The sequence below is a fragment of the Ricinus communis genome, chromosome 9 (genome assembly GCF_019578655.1).
Source record: "Ricinus communis isolate WT05 ecotype wild-type chromosome 9, ASM1957865v1, whole genome shotgun sequence".
Taxonomy (NCBI): domain Eukaryota; kingdom Viridiplantae; phylum Streptophyta; class Magnoliopsida; order Malpighiales; family Euphorbiaceae; genus Ricinus; species Ricinus communis.
Window position 1 is genome coordinate 23,770,986 of NC_063264.1, and position 25,792 is coordinate 23,796,777.

At 32.2% G+C, this 25,792-nt stretch overlaps 2 protein-coding genes and 1 long non-coding RNA gene across 5 annotated transcripts; 1 reads left to right on the forward strand and 2 right to left on the reverse strand.

The window, feature by feature from the left end:
* Nucleotides 1-6,615: 6,615 nt before the first annotated feature.
* LOC8288613 (uncharacterized hydrolase YugF) lies at nucleotides 6,616-14,467 on the reverse strand. Of its 2 annotated transcripts, XM_048378898.1 has the most exons (9): nucleotides 14,027-14,467; nucleotides 13,246-13,338; nucleotides 11,983-12,194; nucleotides 10,321-10,465; nucleotides 10,164-10,236; nucleotides 9,678-9,824; nucleotides 9,437-9,562; nucleotides 7,128-7,228; nucleotides 6,616-7,029 (listed from the first exon to the last, which is right to left on the reverse strand). In XM_048378898.1, exons 1-8 carry the CDS (start codon nucleotides 14,311-14,313, stop codon nucleotides 7,139-7,141), a joined length of 1,173 nt encoding a protein of 390 aa, XP_048234855.1. In that variant the 5' UTR covers nucleotides 14,314-14,467; the 3' UTR covers nucleotides 6,616-7,029; nucleotides 7,128-7,138. The 2 variants fall into 2 exon arrangements, with proteins under 2 accessions (XP_048234855.1, XP_048234854.1); XM_048378897.1 differs by having other exon boundaries at nucleotides 6,616-7,228; nucleotides 14,027-14,466.
* A 5,479-nt stretch (nucleotides 14,468-19,946) lies between these two features.
* On the forward strand, nucleotides 19,947-23,397 carry LOC8271553 (constitutive photomorphogenesis protein 10). Of its 2 annotated transcripts, none has more exons than XM_002527034.4 (5): nucleotides 19,947-20,096; nucleotides 20,440-20,690; nucleotides 21,451-21,524; nucleotides 22,518-22,665; nucleotides 23,126-23,397. In XM_002527034.4, exons 2-5 carry the CDS (start codon nucleotides 20,465-20,467, stop codon nucleotides 23,221-23,223), a joined length of 546 nt encoding a protein of 181 aa, XP_002527080.1. In that variant the 5' UTR covers nucleotides 19,947-20,096; nucleotides 20,440-20,464; the 3' UTR covers nucleotides 23,224-23,397. The 2 variants fall into 2 exon arrangements, with proteins under 2 accessions (XP_002527080.1, XP_015579601.1); XM_015724115.3 differs by having other exon boundaries at nucleotides 19,974-20,096; nucleotides 20,422-20,690.
* Nucleotides 23,398-23,894: 497 nt separating this feature from the next.
* On the reverse strand, nucleotides 23,895-24,884 carry LOC112536148. The gene is made up of 2 exons (XR_003080203.2): nucleotides 24,522-24,884; nucleotides 23,895-24,411 (listed from the first exon to the last, which is right to left on the reverse strand). It is a non-coding gene; the product is annotated as an uncharacterized LOC112536148 (long non-coding RNA).
* Between the last annotated feature and the right edge of the window lie 908 nt (nucleotides 24,885-25,792).

A 25,792-nucleotide genomic window follows, 5' to 3' on the forward strand; every position in this document is an offset into this window, starting at 1 on the left:
TTTTTATTTTTTATATCAAGATGTACTTATTAATTCTCATTTATGGAATATCCATATTTCTTTTTAAAAATATTAACAACTTATTTTTGGCATATGTACTTCCTTTAGCATATGCATTTTCTTATATTTTATTGCAAAACCTTAAGGAATGCATTTTATATGTACAAGTTGTTGAATACTTGAGGTGTATTGTATTAGATTATTAGACATTAATTAGTTATACTGAATATGATATTTAATCAATTTTTAATTTTTCAAATATATAATATTTATAGTACATATAATCATTAACAGTTTGATATAACTCGGCGTTAAGTATAATTCTATCCAATTATATATTTGAAAATAACTGAAAAAAATCTAAATTTCGATTATTTAGAAATAAACTAGAACCATAACAGACAAGAATTGAACGAACCAAATTGAAATAATTTTTTGGAGTGGATTATTCATTGGTATTTTGGTTCTAATGCTATTATTATGGTTATATATTTATGATTTACTTTTTTATTCTAATCTAAACACAGGAAGCAAATATACATTGTGCTTTAAACATAATAAACCAATCAATAAAAATTTCTAGCATGATCAAAATTAAATATTAGTGTTCATGGCTTATTAAACATTCTTTATCAGTGAAATCAAACATCCAAAAGAGAGAATAAAATTAAATGTTTATACTTTGGATTAAGCTAAACGTCCAGAAAGGCAACAGAAATATTATGTATTTACAGGATATCAATTACATTGAAATAGAAATATAGATCTAAATATAAACCAGGAATTAGTATGTGGATTATATATATATATATATAAATTAATTAATACATATAATTCGATTATGCTCAGTCCTGAATTAATTCAAAACAGTTATCACTAATGAATTAATACCGTATTATATTAATAATATAATTTTGAAAATTTCTAATTATTTTTTTTTTGACAATCTTTTATTCTATATTTGAATTAAGATGAAAGTAACTTGAATCTATCTCAAATTCATTTAAAATAACATTTGTTATTTGAATCCACTCTAAATCTAAATAGAAATATTTCTATACTATTCAAACTTGGTAAAAACCCGTTTAATTTATTTAGCTATTAAATAAATTTTATAAATATTTAAATAGATAAAAAAATACCATACCCACTAAATACCCATTTATATTTATATAAATATTATATAATTGAACAAATATTCATTTACCGAATCCATTTATAATAAGAATTAATAAAAAAAAAAAATTATAAAATCTAGACTAGGTAGTTTTAAATGAAAATTTGTAGTTTTGATTTTTCTTATTATTCTATTTCATATACATAATATATATGTATGTCATTTAAACAAGTATCAGGTATTTATATCCGTAAACGTTTAAATAATTAGGTTAAGATAGGGAATATTCAAAAATTTAAATTTAAATTTGATTCGAACCCAAGAAGGATATTAGAATTCAATCCCAAACCCATTTCAAATCTGTTTATAATTATCTGAATCCATCCTATTAAAATTTGGTTGAATGATACCCAATAACACTCACCCAACTGCCATCCCTAGTTGAAATCACTAAAATGTGCTCAGCTCTATAAAGTAGTCTCCTAACTTTGATGTTGGTTGATAATTAAGGAAGAGACTTAATTAGTCTCTAATGCTAGCAAAAGTCTTTTAATTTAGCAATTTGTAGGTGTTGGTACACTTGTAAATGGGTTCCACCCTCACAACTTAATTTTGATTAACAAAGGCTTATGTTATTAAAATGAGTTTAAGCGTGCAACAAATATGATGATGATGTAGGGCCAAAAATTAAATCCATCACTCATTAGTTGAAAATATTTTATATTATATTATATATATATATATATATATATATATATATATATATATATATATATATATATCAAATTTGATTTGTTTGTTTCTAATCATTTCAATTGCCACAATTTCATTTTATTTATTTTTTCAAAAAAGTTCAAATGAAAAGAAGGAAGGATGGCTTGTTCCTTATGAAATAATCACCATATATAAAAGTAATTAACTTCAATGAAAACTGATGAATGGAGAGGCAAATTCAATTTCTCTTAGTTTACATACTCTCAAAGGGTATAAAAAGACTAATACAATTGAATATGGTAAATTAAGTTTCTATGTCATTGGTGAATTTTATGGGTCTATCTAACCTCTAATACCAATCTTTTTGTGTTTATTATTTCATATTGCTGAAGATTGAATTTTTCTCTCTATTTCTCTTTTGGACACTCTTCTTCCAAACATTCTCTTTGTAATGAATCACACTTCATTTGATTCTTTTAAGAGAAATTTATATATTAATATAATTATTAATGAAAGAGAGAAAACTAAATTATATCATAATTGTTGTTATCTATTATAATAGATTATAAATTTCTAGTAAAAGTACCAAATCAAGTGAAACAATTTCAAAAAAAATGTTTAAGAGAAGTGTTTAAGAGAAAGTATTACTAGTATTTTTAGATTTGTTTTTCTATATAGAACTTTTTTTAAAAAAGAATTTAACAGTCAGATGAGTCAGCTATCATACACTAAACAGAGTCCATTTCTTTCAACTGGTAGTACAAAGAATGTCTTTCTTTGGGTTAGAATGAATTATCATGTATGGAGCACACATGCAAGCTTGTTCACATAAAATTTAGTTGAGTTTAATAGTAGATTTTCACTGTTAGTGAAAATATTTTCCTGAGAAGCTAAAGAAAAGAATTCATGTATGACTTTCCCTCTTAACTAAGAAATGCAAAACGAATTTGGAAACGAACAAAATGATGGTGGCGCTGACATATGCCATCAGCCCCCAATAATGCCATTGCTTGGCATTTGAGATGTGATGTGACTTTATCTAATGAGTACAACAACTATTTTAATCATGCATTAATAGTTTTCTTTCTCCGTTTGTTCCTCTAAAGATCAAACAATATGCTTTTGAATTCGATTCAATTTCTTATAAAAAAGCTTTTCACAATCTTAAATTTGCATTATCTCTTATGTATTATTAAGACTTCTCGTCTTAACATGCATGTCATATGTAAGTGTATTATTAGATAGGATTTATCCTTTTGCAAGTGGGAAATCTCATCTTTTTTTCCTCTGAATTCTTTGCTTCTGCTGCGTGGGTATTTTTGATGTCCGATTTTCTTCTTGTGGCTGGAGCAAACGCAATTAGAAGCCTTGCATTTATTCTTGAGGTGGCTTTTGTTACAGGCTTTTTGAACAATCAAATCTCGCTGAGACAATCTTCTGACCAATTTTTGCTGGTCACATAATCTCTTGATAGAAGAGAGAGTGAACTGCCAGATTTCCCCAAGAGTAATGGAGGTGACTGGTTTCTTTGTTGCGGCGATCATGTTGTTGACTTCTGGTTGTATCTCATCTGGTAATGAGGTGATGAAAGTATATTTCAATGTATCATCACCATCATGCCCTCCAATGACATAATATAACTTGGACATGGCAGAATAGTGTCTTTCCAGATCCTTGATCTTCAACGAACAACATTTTCGATCAAAGTATTCATGTTTTTGTTGTCGTATAATGAGATCATAACTTCCAAGGAACTGATTATGGAGGACTGTGACCGTAGCTGATGGGGTTGGTAGCGTCATAAATTGGAGCCTGGTATACTCAGGCTGTGACTGGAACCAATCTCTTAAACTCCCTGTGAATCTCGTAACAAATTCAGCAAGAACCTTTTCAAGTGTGGCACCATCAAAAGTCATTTGGAGATCAATCCATGCCAAAAATTCAGAAAGCTTATCCCTCCATTTTGATGGAGGCAAATCATCAAAGGTGAACCGAGGTCTTGTGCCAGTTGTCGGTTTTGACCTCGGGTATGAAGCTCCAGTAGGAACAAAATATGAATGTGCATCCTTTGTGTCATCCTCAGGCTCCACTACTTCTGGACTGGGTTCAGTAGTAGAGGTATTCATGAGAATTTATGCGATATCAGCAATCTCAGAGGTATTTGAGGAAGAATCAGAATCATAAGGGCTGATGAGTGATTGGTCTGGCAATTTATTTTCTTTAGAAACTGAAGGAGGAGATATTTTCTTTTGTTGAGTTATGAAGCCTTTTGGGTATAGATGTGAGAAGGTACCAAAGGGTTGGTAAAGAGTTCCTTCTTGTTCTGGCTGTGGGAGGAAAGGAAATGAAGAATAGTATGAGGGGGCAATGACAGAAGATGTAGAAACTGCTGATGTAAAGGAAGGGTTTGTAGAAGACTGATATTTTCTAAGGTCATGTTCAATTTGATCAATCTGCCTTTTGAGCCTTGTAATTTCTTTTTCCTTCTGGATGAAAGCTGGTGTAATCGGTTGAGGAACTCGAAGCTCTCTATCCAAGGCTTGATATTTGGCGGTTAGAGAAGAATATAGTTGGAGTACTTCTTGAGAGAAGGTGTCAAACTTTTGGTCCAACTTGTGAGCCAAATGAAAAGCCTGATCCAATTTTCCATCCATCTTCTTTAGATAAGAATTCTGAACTATGGAATTTGAGGTCTGCCAATTTAGGACCTCTTCTGGTGGAGTGAGAGGCTCTACGGATCCTGAGAGAGTAATCCTTGAGGGGAGGATCTCCGATCTTTTATTTTCGGACTTCCCTAGAGGAGGGAAATCTTCAGGCTGGAACATGAAACAGCTTTAGAGTGCATGGGGTGGTTGAACTTCTAGTAAATCAGAATGAGTCTCTTCTCTGCAAGTAGTAGAAGGCTTTTTCCCAAACACAATTCCCATTTAAGTCAAAAGTACCTTCATCTCGTCAAAGGTGATGTCAATGACAGTCTTTCCTTCTTTTGCAAGAAGTTCTAAGGCTTCCTTATACATAGGAAGAGGAGCTTTACTTTGATTTTCTTTTTATTTCCTGTGGATGCCAATCCAAGGACCGTCTGGATCTCGGTCATCTGGCCTTGGTTCCATGACTGAACATGGAGTTTCTAGAGTCATGTCTCGCTCCTCCAACAATAACAAGGGGTTTAAAGCTCACTCTACAACTCAAAAATGATTTAGGAAGAACCGATGTTTCTACACCAATAGTCTGCACTTACAATGGACATCTATGGACTGAACATTCCATTACTGAACATTCTACTTTTCCTATACTACCGACCCCATTAGATGATCCAAGTCTGACCACTGAACAGAAGGATGCTATTATGCAAGATTCTCAACCTATGGATGATGATGGCGATGACAGTGGTTTGTGAGCTGGCAATGATAGTGGTTCGTGAACTGGCCATAAAGACTATCTTTCTCCTCAATAATTCAAAATGTAATAAAAAGATGAGATTTCAATCTCATCTTTTTCGTCTTATTAGGTGTATTATTTTCTGCTTTTCTGCATGTGATATGTAAGTGTATTATTAAGACTTCTCGTCTTAATATGCATGTGATATGTAAGTGTATTATTAGATAGGATTTATCCTTTTGTAAGTGAAAAATCTCATCTTTTTTTTTCTCAGGAAGACATGTATAAAAGATAAGATTCCCACCTTATCTTTTCTGTCTCTTTGTATTTAGGCTCTTCTATATAAAGAGAAGTCGAGAGTAATGGAAGCAAGCAAGTTTTTCCTTTTATCTATCAGCATAATATTCCTCTTTCTTCTCATGGCTTTCTAAATTCTTTATCTCTTCTTCTCGATCCATTGGCTATGAGCTATTTGTTTGCACGATCTGTTCTTCTATGATTCAAAAGAGCTAACTCGGCTATAAGAATCCAAAAGAGCATAAAGACCTCTCATGGCAAGGTGCCTCTATACGGTCTTAGCTTGAAGATTTCTCCTGCTTTGAGTTTACAGCATGAGAATCATAGAATGAGCAGCTCTCGGCTTCATTTGGTATCAGAGACAAAGCATTATTGTTTATTAGAGTATCTTTAGCTCAAGTTCTGTAGATAAGGCTCAATTAGGCTCATGAAATTTCTCGAGTTGATTATTATAGTGCTCGAACTTGGCTCGCCAACCTGCTTGAGTAACTCATGCTCAAGCGGATTAATATTAACATCTTTCCAGTCTTATGTTGCCCACAAATCAACTCAACTCATTTACACCAGCAGGCAGCAAGGATTTTGCGGGTCTGTATGTTATGGACCATTCATTGTTTGGATAATTGGGAGAAAAGATTTGAGTAGTTAGTGTTAAAACACGTAAATCTCACTTGCAATTATCTGCAGGTTCACTAACTAAGCTAAGTAGCTAATGGCACCTGATTTCATGGTTCCATAATTACCAACTCTAAACAAAGTTCATAGCATAAGTCTCAGGCACCAGAAAGATGCAGCAAACATGGACAGAATATCATGCTTCTGATTAACTATAGTTCCTTGGAAGAAGCAGTTGAGATGGAACAACAACCAAAAAGAATCCTTGCAAGGAATCTAAGAAATGAATGACAAGATAGATTGTGTTTTTGGGGCCACAAGCAGCTTGGAAAGTCATTCAGGACATTATCGTTTTGAATGCTCAAGGAGGTTATCATATATGTCTCGCAAGAAGTATTTTGAGTTATAATAATTAATCATGGAATCCAAAAAACGAATGAAAAAATAATTTTCTTTCTGGTGACCCTAATCAATAAGGAGGTTGAGATATCATGTAGTCAAGGCACAAATAATTTAATGCTTGAAAATGAAACTGTTACAACTTGGAATACGGTAAATCCACGAGTTCTGGAGATGAATGATAAGACTGTTTTGCATACTAATCTATGAGATAATTAGACAGTTCATGCAACCAGGGCATGAAATGACAACTATACTTTAGCCTGTATACTCTATTTGTAGGCTTCTTAACTATCAAGTCCCGATGAACAGTTGCGATATCCCAATTATTTGACTAGAGAATACATACCTCCAAAAACAGTAATTTCTCACTGCAGAGATCCAGTTTACAACATTGGTATGAACAGGAAGAAATGAGATCTGCTAATGTTGAGCTACAGAGATAACACAAGTGATATAATAAAGTGGCAGCTCTTGGGCAATGCAGGCCTGAATGAGGTGTAACATTTCTGGAATATTAAACCAAAAATATTCTGTTTTGTTAGTAACTGTTTTCAGAACGAATATCATGGTCCAAGGTTGATTTAGGAGAAGCATTGAATTTGACCTGCCATTAAATCAGGCTACAGTAGAAGCAGTAGCTCTTGCTGTAGAATTACGTGCCACAAAAGACTCAACAAGCGGGTTCACAAGATGAGGCGCTTCATCCTTCAAGCAAATTAACAAAAGATTGCTGTCAGATAATTATCATTGGAGACAAGATAATATTTCATCAACAGTTAGTACGACAAATGCTACGTTAAGCCAGTTTCTGATTTGACTCTAGCTGCATTAGAAAGAAAACCATATGCTAGTGTCTTACATCAAAGTACAGCATGAACTTTCAAGAACTTTAGAAAACTGATTGTCCTGTTCCCGAAATATTCTTCACTGTGCAGAGCTAGGGATTTGAGCAGTTATTGAAGAGTCAATCATAGACTAGCTCTATTAGCTAGGCAGAACATTCAACTTTAATGGGGCCAAACTAAGAAAATATATAGGGATTTGGTAAAACACTACCTTTCCCCATAGGACAGAGTCGCATACAATGATATTCTTTAGTTCAAGACCTTTCTGTAACCAAATTGTATTCATATAAAGCATGCAAGTGCGACATGTATTTCTGCATATAGAATGATGCACTAGAATCTTTGAAGTGTCAGTATTAGAATCCAAATATTTCTACTTATAAACCATGCACATCTTTTCTCTTAAAAATTGAACAAAAAACTGGCTGTAAATTAGGCTGTTTGATTGATGTGCATTAAGTTATAGCATAGAGGCAACTTGATTTTATGTTTACATGTCAGTCTCAGTTTATGTAATATTTCTTTAGATTCTGAACTTAAATTTTCTTGTGAATTTATTATACTGGGAGTACCTCAACCATTGCTTTCTTGAAAAAGTCTTTGAATTTTTAAATCTTTAACTTAAACCTCAAACAATTCCCTGGAATTACATTTGTCCATTCATATCTCTGCCCATCTTTCAAAAGACAAATCATGTAAGACCAATGTGAATGCGACTCATAAACAGCTAACAACTAATTTCCTACCCTTTCTACTGCAGCTCATATAATTTTAATCAAGCACTAGTGCTTTTGCTATTGAAACAGTGGTATGCAAGAGACGTTTTTTCTTTATTCTTGAATATTCAGTATTTATCCTTCAACAATATTATTGTTGTCATTTATACAGGTTAAAAAAAATGTTATTTTGACACACAAAAGAATGTCTATTGGAGCTGTAGGAACATATATTTTTCCTTGAATAGCAATCCTTACTATGCAAATTGTCTTAATGCCTGTTCGTTGAGGCATGTTACATGACACCTATACTGGATTTAGGGATACATTTGAAACAAAATGTGAGCTATGATTTCTGTGCTACTAGAACAAGTTTTCAATTGTTCTGGCTCTCCTGGCTCTTATTATGGCCAAAAATATTTGAAATTCTATTGAATGCCAACACTTCGTAACTATGCCTATTCTATAAACATTCAGGATACACAACTTCAATCATCCATGATCTTTCACCTCTAGATTTTAGTTTGTTCTCCTGAATCATCTAAATAAATAAATATAGTCCTTGATTGACAGAGAAAGAACGAATGAAATGACCAAACAACCCAAATTGTTAATGCAGATTTGCACTTTGTCCAATTGGTTTAAGTTTTTCAACTTTTAGCCTGATTTGAAAACATAACTGCAACTTCATTAGGTAATGTTTACTCAGGATCACTGAACTTATGCATGTTTTTTTATTAATGTCTTTAAGCTTCATTCTATCACTCAAAACCTCCCGATTTTCGATTTTGGTATCAGTAATATCATCGCCAGATTTCAAAAATGATTATTCACATGGATGCCTAATCGCAACCTGAATAACACCAAAATTATCAAAATAAAAATTTCACTTAGTGCAAAATGTTACATGTTGTAGATTTTTTTCCCATTCATACATATACCAGAACTCCATCTGTTCTTGGTTATTGTGCCAAAGGCAAGAACTAAGGCATGATTATGGGGAAAATAGGAGGTTTTGTCCTTTGCGTTATAACAGTATTGTTCACTCTTTTTCTCTCCCTTAATTCAGAATAGAGTAAGATAATGTTATAACAAGAAAAATAATCTACAATCATTTGTACTAGTTTAAAACTTTTTGTTTACCCCTGTAGACAGGCCATAGTCCTTTACTGCCCCTTTGTAGCTCCATAAGGCTAGGCCAGGCCATGAAATCATTGATGCATGTGGCATGCAAATGCTTGCACACAAATTCCAGTGCAAGCTACCCATGAAAATCAGCACATAAACAACTTTTTACAGATCCACATATATGCATGCATATGAAAGAGAGAGGCACAGAAAGAGAGAGAAACCTGTGGACAATGGCCAACGTTTGGGAGGACAACAAAATCCTCAACAGTATCAAAAGTCCCATAGATTCTGCCTAGCTCAATTGGCTCCCATGGATCCTTGTCACCCCAGGCTATCAAAACAGGGCACTGTATATACAGAGAAGCAAGAAACAACATGAAGCAAAATGTTGACAGAATCAGAAGTAATGTTTCATCAGTCATAGAACAGTTAGACATTTCAGATTTAGTTAGAGACACTGACCTTCACCTGAGGTAGCAGTTCCTCCGGAAGAGGCCCCCCAGAGTAACAAATGAAATCAAGAAATACATCCACTGCACCAGGCTCAAGTCCTGGAAGAAGAATCTTCTGAACAAGCTCCTCTGTCACTTGAGAGCTGTCATGATAACACTGCAATGCAGAATATGAAAAGCAGCATCAACACCCATAAGCATCATCATGCTCATTGTAACTTCAACATGCCCCCCTAATTAATTCTTTGGACAGTATCGATCTATCTTGCCAGTTCAGTCTCCAAACTTGAATGATTGTGAATATCCAATATCAGGCAAATTATGATGCCAGTATTTTACAACAAAATCTCAAGCCTAACAAAGAGTATATGATATATCATCCCAATCAAACAATTTAACAATTTCTATCAGCACTTCATATCCCTCTATTATTTTTAGCCTTAGCAATAGCAGTTCTTTGTTTCTTTAAGAAAAGAAACAGATTTTCATAGAACACCTGACAAAGAATGCTCCTCACGGACTCTGATGTGGCAACTGACTTGAAAAACAGTTGTCCCAAAGCTGTATTCCTGCATTATAGAATGATAATTTTAAATCTAAAGGTGAAAAAGATATAACTCTGCAACCAACAGAAAGTACCATCTTAGTTTTACCGCAGCAAACTCTGAAATGATCTGATAAAGGGTCTTCCAAACCATGGCTGCTTTTTAACATGAAGCATGCGCAAAGATATATTTAACAGGACCATGCCTCTGCAGATCTGTGGCTCCATAACTGCTGCCCGGAGACCAACTAGTCCTACATGAAACCATTACAAAGAGGCAGATGTGAAAATTTGGGAATGTTGATACTTAGGCAATGTAATGCTTATTTGACAGTAAACAACATCAAATTGAAAATAAATTTGATATTATTATGATGCATTAGCACACAGCAATTAGATAATTCCAGAGAATATTCCTACAGAACTCAGCCAAAACAGGCAATGCCTTGCAGCATACATCCTATAACAATTAATCCATGTCAAGTTGTCAACGCTACCAAGGTCTTAAGGTAATACCATCCGAAAAAATCTTTTTTCTCCTCCTTGAAGTACCACTTCTACAATAGCTAAGAGATTCCTTTAAGAAAATTTCAAGAAAGTATCACTTTTCTAACAGCTAAGAACATCCTCCAAGAACCAGAATTTAAGACTATTTTCTTCTATATCAGCTTATTGAAGGAAAAATTCAAGAGGTGCAGTTTTAAATGTTTAAGATATTAACCATTAGCAGCTCATTTTCCTACTTGCCAAAAGGTAGAAATGATTGCATAGTATATTTTATGACTTAGGGAACATCCAACATCCTGAATGTGGGGAGTCATTGCAACCTAAACTACATACTCTAACAGGTAGATTTAGTTTAGATTTCAACACCTATAATCATCTGTTTATTTATTTATTTTTCAAATTCTCTCAACCCATTTAATATCTAGCAAAATTAAATAAAAGTTTTCAATAGCCAAAAAAGAAATATAAAGTAGTCCATTTTTCTTTCCAAGTATAGCTAGTATTATATCTTTAACATAAGTTTTAGATGTAAAGTTAAATATTTTCAACTGTATTCACAAATAGACTGTTTCTGTTGGCCAGAAATGAAGACAAAAAACTTTTTCTACATGATAAGAGTGTTCTTTCTATATCTCATTTTCAAAATTTCATGGAGAAAAAAAAAAATGATTTGAAAATAAAATAAGAAGATCTATAATTGCAAGGATTTCTAGAGTTCAAGGTTGACACTAACATTTTCTAAAGTGTAAGTTCCAATTTTGTAACAACCCTCAATGTTGAGGGTGATGCTTTCCCTTATCCCTTCAACATTTCAATGTTTTTGCTTCCTTTTTTTTTAACTTCCATCTTTTGGCAAAATGTCAATAGGAAGTGAACATAATATATTTGAAGTATGAAGTAGAGAAATGGAAGAAACTATAACAACAGCCAGCATATTGAAATACAAGGATATCTAACTCATATATTATTCAGGCAAATGAGAGCATTCTATAGTTCATATTAGCTTATTCTAGACCACACACAACTCACAGAACTTTTTCAAAATACGAGTGCAAAGCTAAGTACAATTAATGCAGATATTATTGAAACAAAATAATCTAGTTGCCTGAAAACAGTTCAGATACATACTAATGTTTACAAGTTGTAGAAGGAAGGCAATTAAATTAAATAAAAAAACAAGTTTAACCTGTTTGCCATTGAATAGTAGAATTAAGATAAGCTATGCATTAATCCATCTAAATCTAGAACATCAAGAAGATGGTACCTCCTATTGAATTGCATATAAAAAAGGCTTTGTCTTTAACGATGTCAATGCAAAAGTCATTTAGCTGGGTGCCCCATCTCTCAAATGTATAGAAGGAGTTATCTCCAAATTCACGAGGATTAGGTTTTTCTGAGTATCCATAACCAATAAGATCAATTGAGTATACTCTATGCGATTTTGCAAGAACAGGAATATTTTTCCTCCAATGGTCACTGTAAAGAACAAGAAACTGAATTAAGAACACTGACCTAGACACATTAAGTACAGAAAACGAAATAAGATAAAAGAGATTCATAAAACTACCATCATTTTGTATATCATGATACATGTCTAATGCCTTTTGGCTTTCAAAAGAACATTTTAGAAGAATGGATATAGAAAGAGACACTGATGAATAATTGCATTCCAAGATCCAAGAATACTGAAACAGTTGAGCATTTTGACATTTTGATGAACGAAAATTTGAACAGCTATTATTTTCATTTTCATCAATAAAAGGAGAAATGGTGAGCCTTCAGATGGGAGTTGACTGCTGGCCAATATTAATGGTTACTCAAAGCTGTCTCAAGTCATTTTATTAGAGAGATAGCCAGGTGACACTAACTCATGGAGCATCTTACTATGCACTATAATCAGATACCAACCCACTCCCCATTCCAGCTCTCCAGAGAATTAAACATGACATTCTCTTTCCACTCTTTAGGGTCACACATCAGATGAATTGTATATAGAAGTTGTACATACACTGAATTGGATATAGTGATTCCTCAACAATTTTGCATCCAAAAATGGTAAAATAACAGCATAAGATCAATCCATTGTTTTAGTTGCAGAACTTCACATTTGTTTCAGTATAGTTCACTGCCAAAGTGAGACAACATAGAATCCTATAACAACACATGAAAGGATATTATATCTTTCAACTTTCAGTTGAAGATAAGCCATTTCCAGATTAGCAACCGCCCCAGATGAAAAAGAATTGGACATATGGGAAGGTGTCCAAGAACTTCAGAGTTCCCATGTTGTGGGTTTTGGAAAGAATCAGAAAGTTCAGCCTTGCCCTTGCATTTCTAGAAGGCTGTTTCTATGTTTTAAAATCTATGACCTCGAAGTCACAATGAAAAGACCTCACTCACCCTTAAACTTTGAACAGGTTTGAAAAATATTTGTAAATGAAGCATGATAATTTAAAGCGATTAATAGATCTGATACCTATAGCAATTAGTTGCCTGCTAAAAGAAGCAAAATGTCAGTGATGTAGACCTGTTTGCTCCAAAACCATGAACTAAAACTAGAGCAGGGCCACTGTTCCCAGAATACTGATAGCGAATAGAATAACCTTTCCAGTTCCATGTACTGCAACAGAGAATATGAGCATTAAAATTAAAAAGAGGCAAAATCAGCATTATGAAACCGATACCGTCACAACTTGTCTCGCATATTATCCATATAATGCATAACCAGAAGTATATTCTATTTATCTTTTGAACGTACTGCATTATCCAATTTAAAAGGATAGAGGCAGCAACTAAGAGCAATGTTTTCAACTACATTAGAATCAGTTTCAAACCAATTTAAGGATCTCTTTTGTTGAAGCATAGGAATGCACTAAAGAAGCATATTTGCAGCTTCAAGATCATGCTATAGTTCATCAAAGTATTTGCAAATGGCATTTCACTTCCACAGCATATTAAAAAAAAAAAAAAAAAAAGCAATCTCAGAGAAGTATTTTTAATCACTTTGTTTGCTACATAAATTACATGCATTCATTAAAGCTATGAGCCTTGAGTACCACAAGTTCTTTTAACCAAAATTCGCAAGTGTAGGTCCCATTATAGACTCCATAACAGTTGAACGCTGCAGTGTTTTTTCAGAGCTAATCAACATCAATAAACTCATACCCATTAAATTAAAACCGAAGACAAAACCATGACACTCGCTGAAAATCTCACAACATCCTCAGGGTAAAAAAAAAACAAAAGAATTCAAAGTTCTCATGAAAAGACAAATGGGTTTAGACCATTATAATAGTAAAATTAAATACCTGCTTTGAACGTGAGGTTCTTTGGCTGTGTCATCTGATGAACTATTCTTTACACCGACTTGATTATTGTCAAATGAATTATCACTTGAAAAAGAATTTACGAAAAACCCATTCGATTTAAAGCTTGAAAGTTTTGGAATGCCAAGGGAAATTGCAAAGCCATGGACTTTATGAACAGGGACTTGTGATGGTGGCATGATGCTCCTTGCTTTTCTCCTATGGGAAGAGAAAATAGAAGGGAATTCTGGGTTTGTTAAAGATGATGTACAAGTACCGGAACTTGCCATATCTTAATGAGGAAGAAGCTTTACTTTAATGGACTGTTATATAATTAAGAGACAGAGAGAAGACAGTTTTTCATGTTGTATGCAAGTTTTATTGATTATTGAAGCTTAGTTAAAACCGAGCCGATAGTCCATTGTCGTTGTTCAGTGGATGCAAATACACCATGTCACCATTTTTACCAGTTCAATTCCAACCGCAAATAAATAAATAAATGTTTGCCTTTGATTTGGGAGTATAATAAACCTGATAAATGCCTAAATGAATTATTATGAGAATCAAAAAATGCCAAAAATATAAACTCCAATGTAATTAACGACTTATTTGGTATAAATATTTTATTTTCCGAAAACATATTTTCTCTCAACTTGAATTTCTTAGAAAGTTATTTCCACGAATTAAAAATTAAAAGTGTTTAGTATATAATTTAAGAGTTTTTTTACAGTACACTTATGGTATTAAATTATCTATAAATGATTTTTTTTCTTTTTATTGTAAGTCACTTCTAGATAAATTTTACATATTCTTTAGGTAAAACGGATGAAAATAGGTTCCTAAATTATTAAACATATGACAAATTAAAATAAAATAAAATATTATAAAATATGGTAGTTTTTAAAATAATTTATTTTACTGTAGCATATTTTTTTATTTCGTTATTACAATGTCAGGTTTTTTTTTATATATTTCTCTTTTACGGTCTTTAGTTTCTTTTCCCATTTCTTTATTCTAAAGTCCATTTTCTCTATCTTTGTAAACTTTTTTTCCTTTTTTTTCTTTATTTTCAATGAAAATTTCAGAATGAGGTGGCAGTTGAGTATGGTATATGATAGGTTACTTCAGGATCGTGTGTACACCAGTATTAATAAAAAACAGGTAGTAAAAAATTATTTTTGGAATTTGTCCTGGTTGAGTACAACTCTCTAGGCTGTGAAAATTTGACTGCTAGAAGAAAAGTCTCTAGTTGAGCGTTCCTCTCTAGGCGCTAGCTTTATTGGAAATCAAGTGACCAGGCTAGATTTAAGAACTTTGGTTGAGCTTCGCTATCTGGGCGCCAGTCCTATTGGAGTAAGAGAGTCGAGAGACTACTAATATTGAGATTAGGATTCTGCTGAGATACTTGTTCCATAAACGTCTAAATTGGGCTGTTTTAATAGTATATATATGTATGTATATTTAAATTATCGATTAATTAGGCTTATTACAGGTTTTGGTGGCTTTAACCCTGCCCATTCCCTAATGCCAGTCACGGGCCCACAGATCGGGTCATATGACATTAAACACGTTAGATTAACCTCATATGAAAAATGTGTTCTATTAGTTTTAGTATATTATTCATTGTACATCAAAATTCTTTTATTAATTTATTTAAATAAAATAAAAAATATATTTTACAAAGGACTAAAAAAAACTATTGTATTTTTTAGCTTTTCTGTCATCAAACACTTATTTTTATACTTACGTACAATATTCACACCAGTTTTCATAAAAAGAAAACGTTTAACAGACGATAAAAATAACGAGTTTTGTTTAAGAACTAAAACTTAATATTGCACTCCTTTTCTCATTTTATATTGTTTATTTATTTTATATTTTAAATATATTATTATTTTATTTAAACTTGCGCGTTTTTCAGATGGCATAAAATACAGGCGTATAAAATTCGTAATTGAAGAGATTAAAAATAACAATTCATAAAATTGAGAGATTCTATTGAATTAAAGTTGAGTTCGGAAGACCAATTATAAAAACGTAATAAATTAGAGGAAATATTTATATATTTAGTCAATAATAAATTAATTATATTTTAGAAGAAAGCTAACATTTTACGAAATGTCTTTCTTTTTCAATATTTCATATTCCAATGTATATTGTAAAAGTCTGACTATTACATAGCTAAATTGATAGATTAGAGTTTTTTTTTTTTTTTAATGAGTGATCAATTACTGGTATGAAAGTTGGGTGATAAAAAAAATTATGCAAATCAAATTGAATATAACCTCTAACCATAATTTGTGAACCATAGATTACATTAAAATTAAATTGGGCCTAATCAATGAAAAAATAAAGTATATGAAAAAATAAAGTTCAGAAGATTAGTACTTGAGAAACATTTGTCATTTCTCATCAAAGACCCATTCAGTTTTGTGTCTTATTAGGTGGTTCAAACAAGTGCAGAAGATTAGTACTTGAACAAAAGATGACTAAAATGTTAATTAATTACTGCCTCCATAGGGAATTCTTCAAATATTTTGATCATTTTATCTCCATCATTTTTGTTTCTGATGCAAGTGGTTTATTTTGTTATCTTTCTTTTTTTTTTTTCAGAGATTTTGTGTTGTGGGATGTGACTTTAAGAGCTCAGTGGAATGTGTTATTTTAGGCCTAATGATATTAAAATTCAAATATTTGTTTCTTTTTTTTTTTAAATTTGAATCATTTTTTAAATTTTTATTTAAGTGACCCGATTTAGCTAATTGATTGTAATTATAGTCAAATTAAAATTTCGGTGAAAATTAAATACTACCATCTTAACCTAGATACTAATTTTTTTTTTACTTTACCAATATCGTTTGTCTTTTAAAAAAGGGTATAAAATTATGAAAAAAGTGAGGAAGAAATAATTTTACTCTTCATTCTTCTTCTTTATTCATAATTTTCACTTATCATTTACTTTTTTGTTTATCTATAACTTGATTTTGGTAATTCATTTGTAATGTGTAAATATATGTGTAAGTTGCTGATAATAAATAATCATACGTCATTTATCACGTAATCCTATTTGGACCGAAATTTTAATTTGGCTATAATTGCAATCAATTAGTTAAATCAAACTATTTAAATAAAAAATAAAAGGATAGGCTAAATTTGCAATTAAACGTAAATGTCTGAATTTTTAGTGATATTAGGCATTATTTTAAATTAGACCTTGAAATTTGAAGGACAATTTCAATTAAAAGAACTGGTTTAAAGCTTAATTTATATTGCAAGAGGAGAAAGTCTCTTTGCAATGGACATCCTTGAAATTCTGATTGTAGGCATTTTATTGTATGGCAATTGCCGATTGGCAACTGAAACTAGCTCTTAGCTTTATTGTACTATAATGACAGTGAATATGTTAGTTGTAAAGACTAAACTAAAAGTTCTTCATTGCTCAGATTGCCCTAAGAAAGGGATTGCAGGGAGAGATTATATCCAAATATTCATGAGAACATATAAAATTCAAAGGTATTTTGGTTGATTTGTTCTTCAGAACCGCATGGTCTCAGAAATGGAGTGGACTAGTTATGCAAAAACATTGTTGTCTTACAGGGCAACTCAAACTACAATACTTGGTTTTGGTTATACTTACAAGTGTATCATCTTGCTAACAAGAACAATCACTTCAAAGTTTTGATGATGGACAAGAAAAGGATCTTCCTCATCAATTATTATCTTTTTCATTGAAATTAGAAGGGAAAAAACCCACTACTTAGGAACTATTCTATCCATGGTCAACAGGCCAATCCCCAATTACACCCTTTTATTACACAAATATATATCATAATTACACCATTTTACTATAGTAAGAAATAATTAAATATATCCTAACCTAAGCAGTAGATAGAAAGAATCCCTTTAAAGAACCTCAAAAATACATCGCCAAAGGAAGTAGACAAGCATTACATTAAAATTAGAAACATAAAACTGGAAAATAGATCTGTTTTTACCAAATGGACATGAAGAGCTGCATACAACAATTAATAACACCAAGTTTCCTCTGCAATAGAAACCACGGAAAGCTGTAGAAATTATTCAATTTGGAGAAATAATTTTGGAAATATAATAATTTTGCCATAATTTGACCTGTTATCGAAATTTGATATTAGAAATTCCCAAGTTTGATATTAGAAATATGAGAAATCTTGTACCAGTCAGAGCCACTCCCCTTGGCACAACTTTCCTCAAGATGGCGACACTCGAACAGTCCTTAGATTTGTTAATTTGGAGAGGCGTTGCATTGTTGCTGCTGCTGTTGGTAGATTCTTCAGATTCCCACAACATTCAATGTGAAGGGATTGAGGAGAAGAAAGGTTGCCCAATTACTCTGGCAATGCTTCCAATCCATATTCTTAGGTCATTTGAAATACTAACCTTAAAGGTGCAGGATTAAAGATACTTTAGAGAAATTCCTTCTAAGAAATGGACACGCCCCCTTAGATAATATGTTAATTTGTATTAAGGCGATTATTTGTTTAGCCCCCTCCGATTTATTTTTAATTTTCCTTAGTCTCGTTTTGGTTTCTATTCTCCTCGTCTTCTTCTATGTATATTTATTTTATACTTAAGAATTCACCTCACATGTAATAAAGGATAAAACCAAAGTTAGTAATTGTTGTGATCACTCCAGATACTTGTATAAAAATGAGTTAAGCTTACCAAAGTAAGGTCACGCGCTTCACTATGCATTTATCTCAAATACTAAGGATAAAATGAACCCGTCACTCATAATAGGGCTAATACAAACTGCAAAACTCGTGGATATTTTAGTGTAAGAAGATAAGAACCTAAGACACCAAAAGTAGCTTTCGGCTAGGACTAGTAAAAGCACCAATGTGCTTCCCTCTCTAGGAAATAGCCAAGGTACTTAAGTGCCTCCCCTCCTCCCCTTTAGATGAGTCTCTTATTTACTTATTTCATATGCTATGTAAGATAAAAAAAAAAAGGGGTCATAAATAAATGAATATAGGGCAATAACCGATTAAGATAATATTATTAGGATAAGCAAATGCTTATTTACTCTAGTGGAGGCTAAGCATCACTGCCTAGATGGATAGAAATGCTTTCATAAAAATCTTATCTATTTATACCTAACTTTCCGAACCTAGAATCTCAGATTTTAGGTAGGAAAAAATTAAGTTTTCTACAAGAGATACAAAACTATCGTCCTCACTCCTAAACAAGTCACGATCTCATCGAGTGGCAATTCCTTCTCTGACTGGTCTTAAGGCCCTTCATAATTCCTTAGGGCCCTTGACTAAATGATTTATTTTGAACCGAGCCTAGTATGAAGAACGATACCTTGACACAGTGACAAGGTTGCACATCACTTGGGATAGGTCCCTAAAAGCTGCGCTTACAGGTTCACTTCTTACTTAAATCAGCTTGGTTTTACTGATTGCAAATCTGATTTCTCAATGTTTGTTTATAGTGCTTCAAAGGGCATGGCACTTTTACTTTTATATATAGATGATATATTTATCATAACTTCTACTTCACCACTCTTGTCTAGCCTTACTGCTAATTTAAAGCATGAGTTTTTAATGATTGATTTGAAATTATTGCATTATTTTATTTAGGTGCATATTTTTGGATGATTCACCTATCTCTTAAAAATGTAAGATGCAAAATTGAATATCCAAATAATCCTCAAAGGCTAAATATAATTAAATTTATCGACTAAATTAATTCCTTTAAGAATTGTAAAAAAATTAAAAATAAAAATAATTGTTTTAAAGTTTCTATCAGGTCAGTCAGACTGATGTTTAACTAATCCCATTAGTTAAGTCAATAACCAGACTCTTGACTAGTTTAGTTTTTAAAATAATGGCATTTAATTGAGGGGCTAAAATAGGCATTTGGGCTTTTACCTAATAATTGAGTGCTAAAAATAGGTGTCATAGTGACATGAAGTCTCTCCACTAAATATAATGGGCCAAACTTCCGTAAGTACTTACAAGAAAATTCTTCATTTTCTCTGCCCACTATTCTTTCTTGATGATCAGGTGGCTTAAAGAAACTATCTAAGGTAATCCATTTCTTTAGTAACACCATTTTATTGCAAGATTGCAATGATAAATTCTATCATTTAGCTTGCATTATAGTTGGAACTGTATTGCTCTCTAACAGTTTGTGAAATTGCCTATAAGAACCAAAGACAAACTTTACTTTTATTCTGTAATATTCCCCCTTTTTTTTTCTTTTACTTGTATGAATCAATACCCAACAATTCCCACCCACTTTCCCTTACTAAGAGTCATTTTCATCTTTTTAAACTATAATTTCCAGAGGTTTCATTGTTTCTGTTTAATTCCCAATCTGCAATTGTTTTTTTATAATACAATAATCTTTAGATTTCTGCATGTTTGAAGTGTCAAACTTTGCACATTGGTGGAGATGAACAATAGTGCAGGAATCTCAATACCTGGAGGAGGAGGAGGATCAGCAGCAGCAGCAGCAGCACCCTCAAGTTCATGGGTATCACCAACATCAGTTTCAACTTCAGGGAAGAGAATACAGAGGGAAATGGGGGAACTTAACAATGACCCGCCTCCTGATTGCTCTGCTGGTCCCAAGGGTGATAATCTTTATCACTGGGTCTCCACCATTATTGGGCCCCCAGGTTCCTTCCCACTTTAGACTATTGGTTTTCTTGTTCAAATTCTTGCTGTTATGCTTATTCTTTTATTTTCAATCTTCTGTTTTGTAGATTTATTGTTACTTCTATACTGTGTTTTATTGTGCTTTCTCAGTAATTGCTTGTTCATTCAACAGTTTTCTGATGATTATAACCATGCTATTGCTTATCTGTTATCTTGATTTAGACCAGCTTATCTTACATTGATATTTTCATTTTTACTAACTGCGTTTGTTCTTTGAATAGTGAAATATTTGTATCTAAAGCTCTGAAGTTCACATTTTTCTTACTGTTTAATTTGGACTGAACTATTAGGGTGTTAACTGATATGTAATCTAATGTTGTTAATATTGATTTAAGTGAGAAGGGAGAAGAGACTTGACATTGAAAAGATTGTGAGTGATATCAGTTTGTAGAATTAATAGTATTTGTTGTCAGATGATATGTTTATTTATTGTAGAAAAGAAGACCTTATTGTTCTTGTTATAAAGATGTTTCCTAGGGCATGACATGCTTAAATTACGACATACTATAAAAGCTTCTTGTAACTATATGGATAATGATAGTTTGTGAAAATTTTCATTTCTGGATAGCATGACTTACTGCTTCATGTATGCTTTAATTTTGAAACTAGCCACAAGCTGTAGCTGACTGTAGATATTTCTGTCTCACATGGTTTCCAGCGGCCTGGACTAATCCACTGAAATCTAATTTTGACAGATTATTTTAATGTTCCTGTTTGTAGGAACTCCATATGAAGGTGGTATTTTTTTCCTTGACATAACGTTTCCAACTGATTATCCATTCAAACCTCCAAAGGTATGTTGAGCTACATCCAATATAGGGCTTTTTTATTATGCTTTTTTTGCTATCAGCATGAGTTTCATGTTTGCTGCTGCTAGGTTTGGGCATTAAGTTATATTTTATAATTGTAGAACATTCAAACTGGGGGTTCATACAATTGGATAACTGGGTAATTAAAACAGCAGGAATCAACTCTAATTTGCATGTAAATGGTAGGTAAACAGCATGAACATAATTTTTTTTTTCTTTTTACTATATGGGCATTTTAGATGGCATATAACTTAGAAAAGGATTGAGCACCTGCCTGAAATAAAACATAGCTGACCTGTTTCTCATTTAGCATCTTATGTGATACCATGTAAAAAGAACATTATTGTGTCTTGATGTGTAATCTATCTGTGGTAATTTAATTGAGTATTTTTAAAGACGTTCACTGCTATTATGCACAATTGAAGAACTCAGAATAAGATCAGAAGGTAATATATGAATGAACTATCTAGTCGTCTAAAAAAAAGTGATATCTCCTGGCTTGTGTTTTTCCAGTCGGTCGTGTACTATTAATTGATTGGTGCAGCAAATAGTTTTGGCTCTACAGATACATATAGAGATAATTCTAGGTTGGTGTTATAATGCCCAAATTGTTTGTCCCATGAATAAAAAGATAAAAATGGAAAAAAGAGTTTCATTATTTTATAGCTGTGAAATTAGTGAATGTTTACAGGGTTCCGAAGTACTACAAATAGCATGATAGATCATCTATTGGCATTTAAGTGGGTAGCTAAGGTTGTTAGACACAGTTTCACAGCTCGAAACAGTTAGGAGCTTTGACTCCAAATACATATTTACAACCACAAATCCTATTGTTAATTGATTTGGCAATTTCAAGGAAGACTTGCAATATGCACATACAATCTTTTCTATTTGTAATAGTGGTGAAGGTTTAGAATGAATTTCTTTTGGCGCTTTGCATTTTCTGTCCATTCTTTTGATTATAAAATTACTTTACAGGTAGTATTCAAAACTCGTATCTACCACTGTAATGTTGATTCTGCTGGCAACCTCAGTTTGGATATGTTGAAGGATGGTTGGAGTCCAGCTCTTACAATTACTAAAATTCTAATTGCAATCAGATCAGTTTTCACTCACCCTGACCCTTGTAATAATTTCTTTCTTTTTAAATACCCAGAGTTTTTCTATATCTTTAATTTGTGATTCTCATCTTCGATGATGCCATGCAACAATCGTTTATTAGTTTATTTTGGTGAAACTAGAGTGTTGTTGCCTTCTTGGGAAGTGTTATAATCTTGCAAAATTTCCTATTAAATGCCTTCCCATTATTCAGTTCAGTTGGAAGGTCTTCTTTTTGGCGCATGAAAGGGACAAATCCAATAGTGCTTGCTGACCATTTAGAATCATCATGAAATAATCTTTGATTACCTATCTGCAAATGCCACCAAAGGAACACAGATCGTTGCCCATTTCGTATTTATTACTACGAAACCTATTTTGTTCTCTCCTATTCAACTGCTCTTATGTGCACAAAAATCTTCATGTTCATATTAGTATTGTTTTTGTACTGACTAATTTCTTTTATTCAATGTCTGGATATCTTGCAGACAATCCTCTTGTGCCTGGTATTGCGCACTTGTATCTAGCGGACAGAGCAAAGCATGATGAACTAGCTGCACAGTGGACAATGCGATTTGCCAAGTGAATTTAGCAGATTCTTTTACGAGGGCATTTTGTAAAGGCCTTGGTATGGTGGCATGTTGAACTGAACATATGGTAATGGCCAAATAGGTATGACTATTTGTACATGACATGCACTTTGAGTTGAAACTTGAAAGTAGTTTCGTAAAGTATATTTTTAAGCCCTTGAATTTTTCAATTTTATTTTATTGAACTCTTTAATTTTTATTTTAGTTCATTAAACTCTTGTACTTTCATTTTTGCTTTTATTAAGGATTCAATAGTCTTTAATGAAAGAAAAATAAAAATATAAAGGGTTTAATAGAATGTCGATAAAAAATAAAAATATAAAGATTTAATAGAATAAAATAAAAATTTAAAAGTTTAATAGAATAAAACCAAAGAGTTTAAGGACTTAATAATGGGTTTTTGCCTAATAGTTTTTAAGGAATAAGGTTCAAATAGGCTCCTGAACTTTTCGGTCGGGACTAAATAAACTCTTTTAATCTTTTTGGGTTATTTTAACTCAAAATTTAGCATTTTTTGAATCAATTTAGCTCTTTTTTGGGCACGTGTATATTTCTAGAGTTAGTGTGTGGATAGGCCATTTTTTTTTTAATTTTTTAAACTACTAAATAAAAAGTCAAACAAAATTAATAGTTGATTACATTTTTCTTTTCTTAATTAATACGAAAATAGCCAACACTAACAAAAATCAACGTTAATAACAACCATTAATTACATCACTGCCACTTATACCATCGCCTGTAAAAGCAACATCGGTAACAACAACCCGCGACAACAACAAAGTAAACCATCACCATTAACAACAACAATCAAAATAATTGAGACATTACGCCTTACTTGCATTAGTAATGGAACCAAAACAATTGAGACATTTTATTGAACGTCTTACTTGCATTAATAATGATAGCGCACAAATCCATTCTCTCTCACACAAACAAACCCAATCATTCTCCTTAATCATTAATTAAAAAATTAATTTTTTATATCATTTTTCAAATCCATCGCCGCCGCTGCCGCCTACAGCCACCACTAACCCATTGCCACACAACCACCTTCAATAACAAATTCACTACCACTACTAGCGATAAACCTACGCCACTACTATTAACAAACCCATCACCTCAGCTCTCCATCAACGCCATCACCATCAACAATGTCTAGCCATAACAACAATATCAACAACAACCTAGAACCACCACCACCACCGTAAACAACAACTTAACACCACCACTTAATAGCAGTAAAGAAGAAAGAAGAAATAGAAGAAAGAAAAAAACAAAACATTGTCTACAATACCTTGCTTTTTGTTTAACATGCGGTGGAGAGGCATTGGGTTAGCAATGGATTAGCTTGGTGGTGGTGGTGAATTGGATCAATCTGTAGTGGTATAAGGGACTGGAGAAGTTGGTATTGCTCAATCGCTGGTGGTGGAGGAGGTAGATATATGGTGGAGGAGGTGGAATTTATTTTAGATTTAGTTAAGAGAAAAATAAGAGTTTTTCTTTTATTAAATAAAAAAGAGTATAAATTATATATTTTTATTTATTTTTTTAATTTTTTAATATTGTGTGCAATACACGTGCAGAAAGAAGATTTATTTGAACTGAATTTACTATCTATTGGATTTAAATGCCCCCAAATTGTTAATATGTTACGACTTTCAAGCCAAGTAAGGTGGCTAAATATTGTCACTTGATGTTTTTCTTTTCTTAATTTGATGAACATTTTCTGTATTAGGCTAGATTTTTCCTTTTCCTTTTTCTTTCTTCTCTTTTAATTATTTATTATTGATGTTCACTTGTACCATTAGATTAATTTACATAATTTTAATATACTTGCTTAAGATATAAAAAAAATAACTGGTTTGCACGAGTTAAAAAAGTCTTTTCTCAACCGTACATTTATCTTTATCACATATAATGATTCATTTATTTTTATAATGGCAGAATTAATTATTATGCTATTGAGTTTTTCGGTTGTATATTATTGAGTTTCTTAATTTTTATTTTATTCTATTGAACCATTGTACTTTTAGTTTTTCTTTAGATTAAGAGTTTTTTATACATGATTTATGAGATTTTTTATTTGTTCTATTAGGATTTATATATTTTTATTTTTACTTTTGTTAAGGATTATAATGATTGGATGAACCAAGATAAAAGAAAAAACTAAAGGATCAATAAAAATAAAATTAACATACCTAATTGAACTAAAATTGAGTTTATTCATTACAAAAAAAATGGACAAGTTGGTCAATTATGCATTTTGCTGATAATAAAATAGAATACAGTTTAATATATTATAGGGACTGTTTATACCCAAATTTAGCACTGGTCTAAGCTTAGTAAATTTGGCTAGGCCTATAAAAAAGGTCTATTTAAAGTTAATCCAACTGAAGCCCATATATTTTGGCTCATAGCTAGAGTCCTGATCTATATGTAAATCCTCGACTTATTGGCTATGAGTTGGTTTGATAATTTTTAAGGATTATTGACATGTGAAAAATGAAAAAGCATGAAGGTAAAAAACAGTTAGAGAGTCTTCTAGAAGCTTAAAGCAAATTCTTA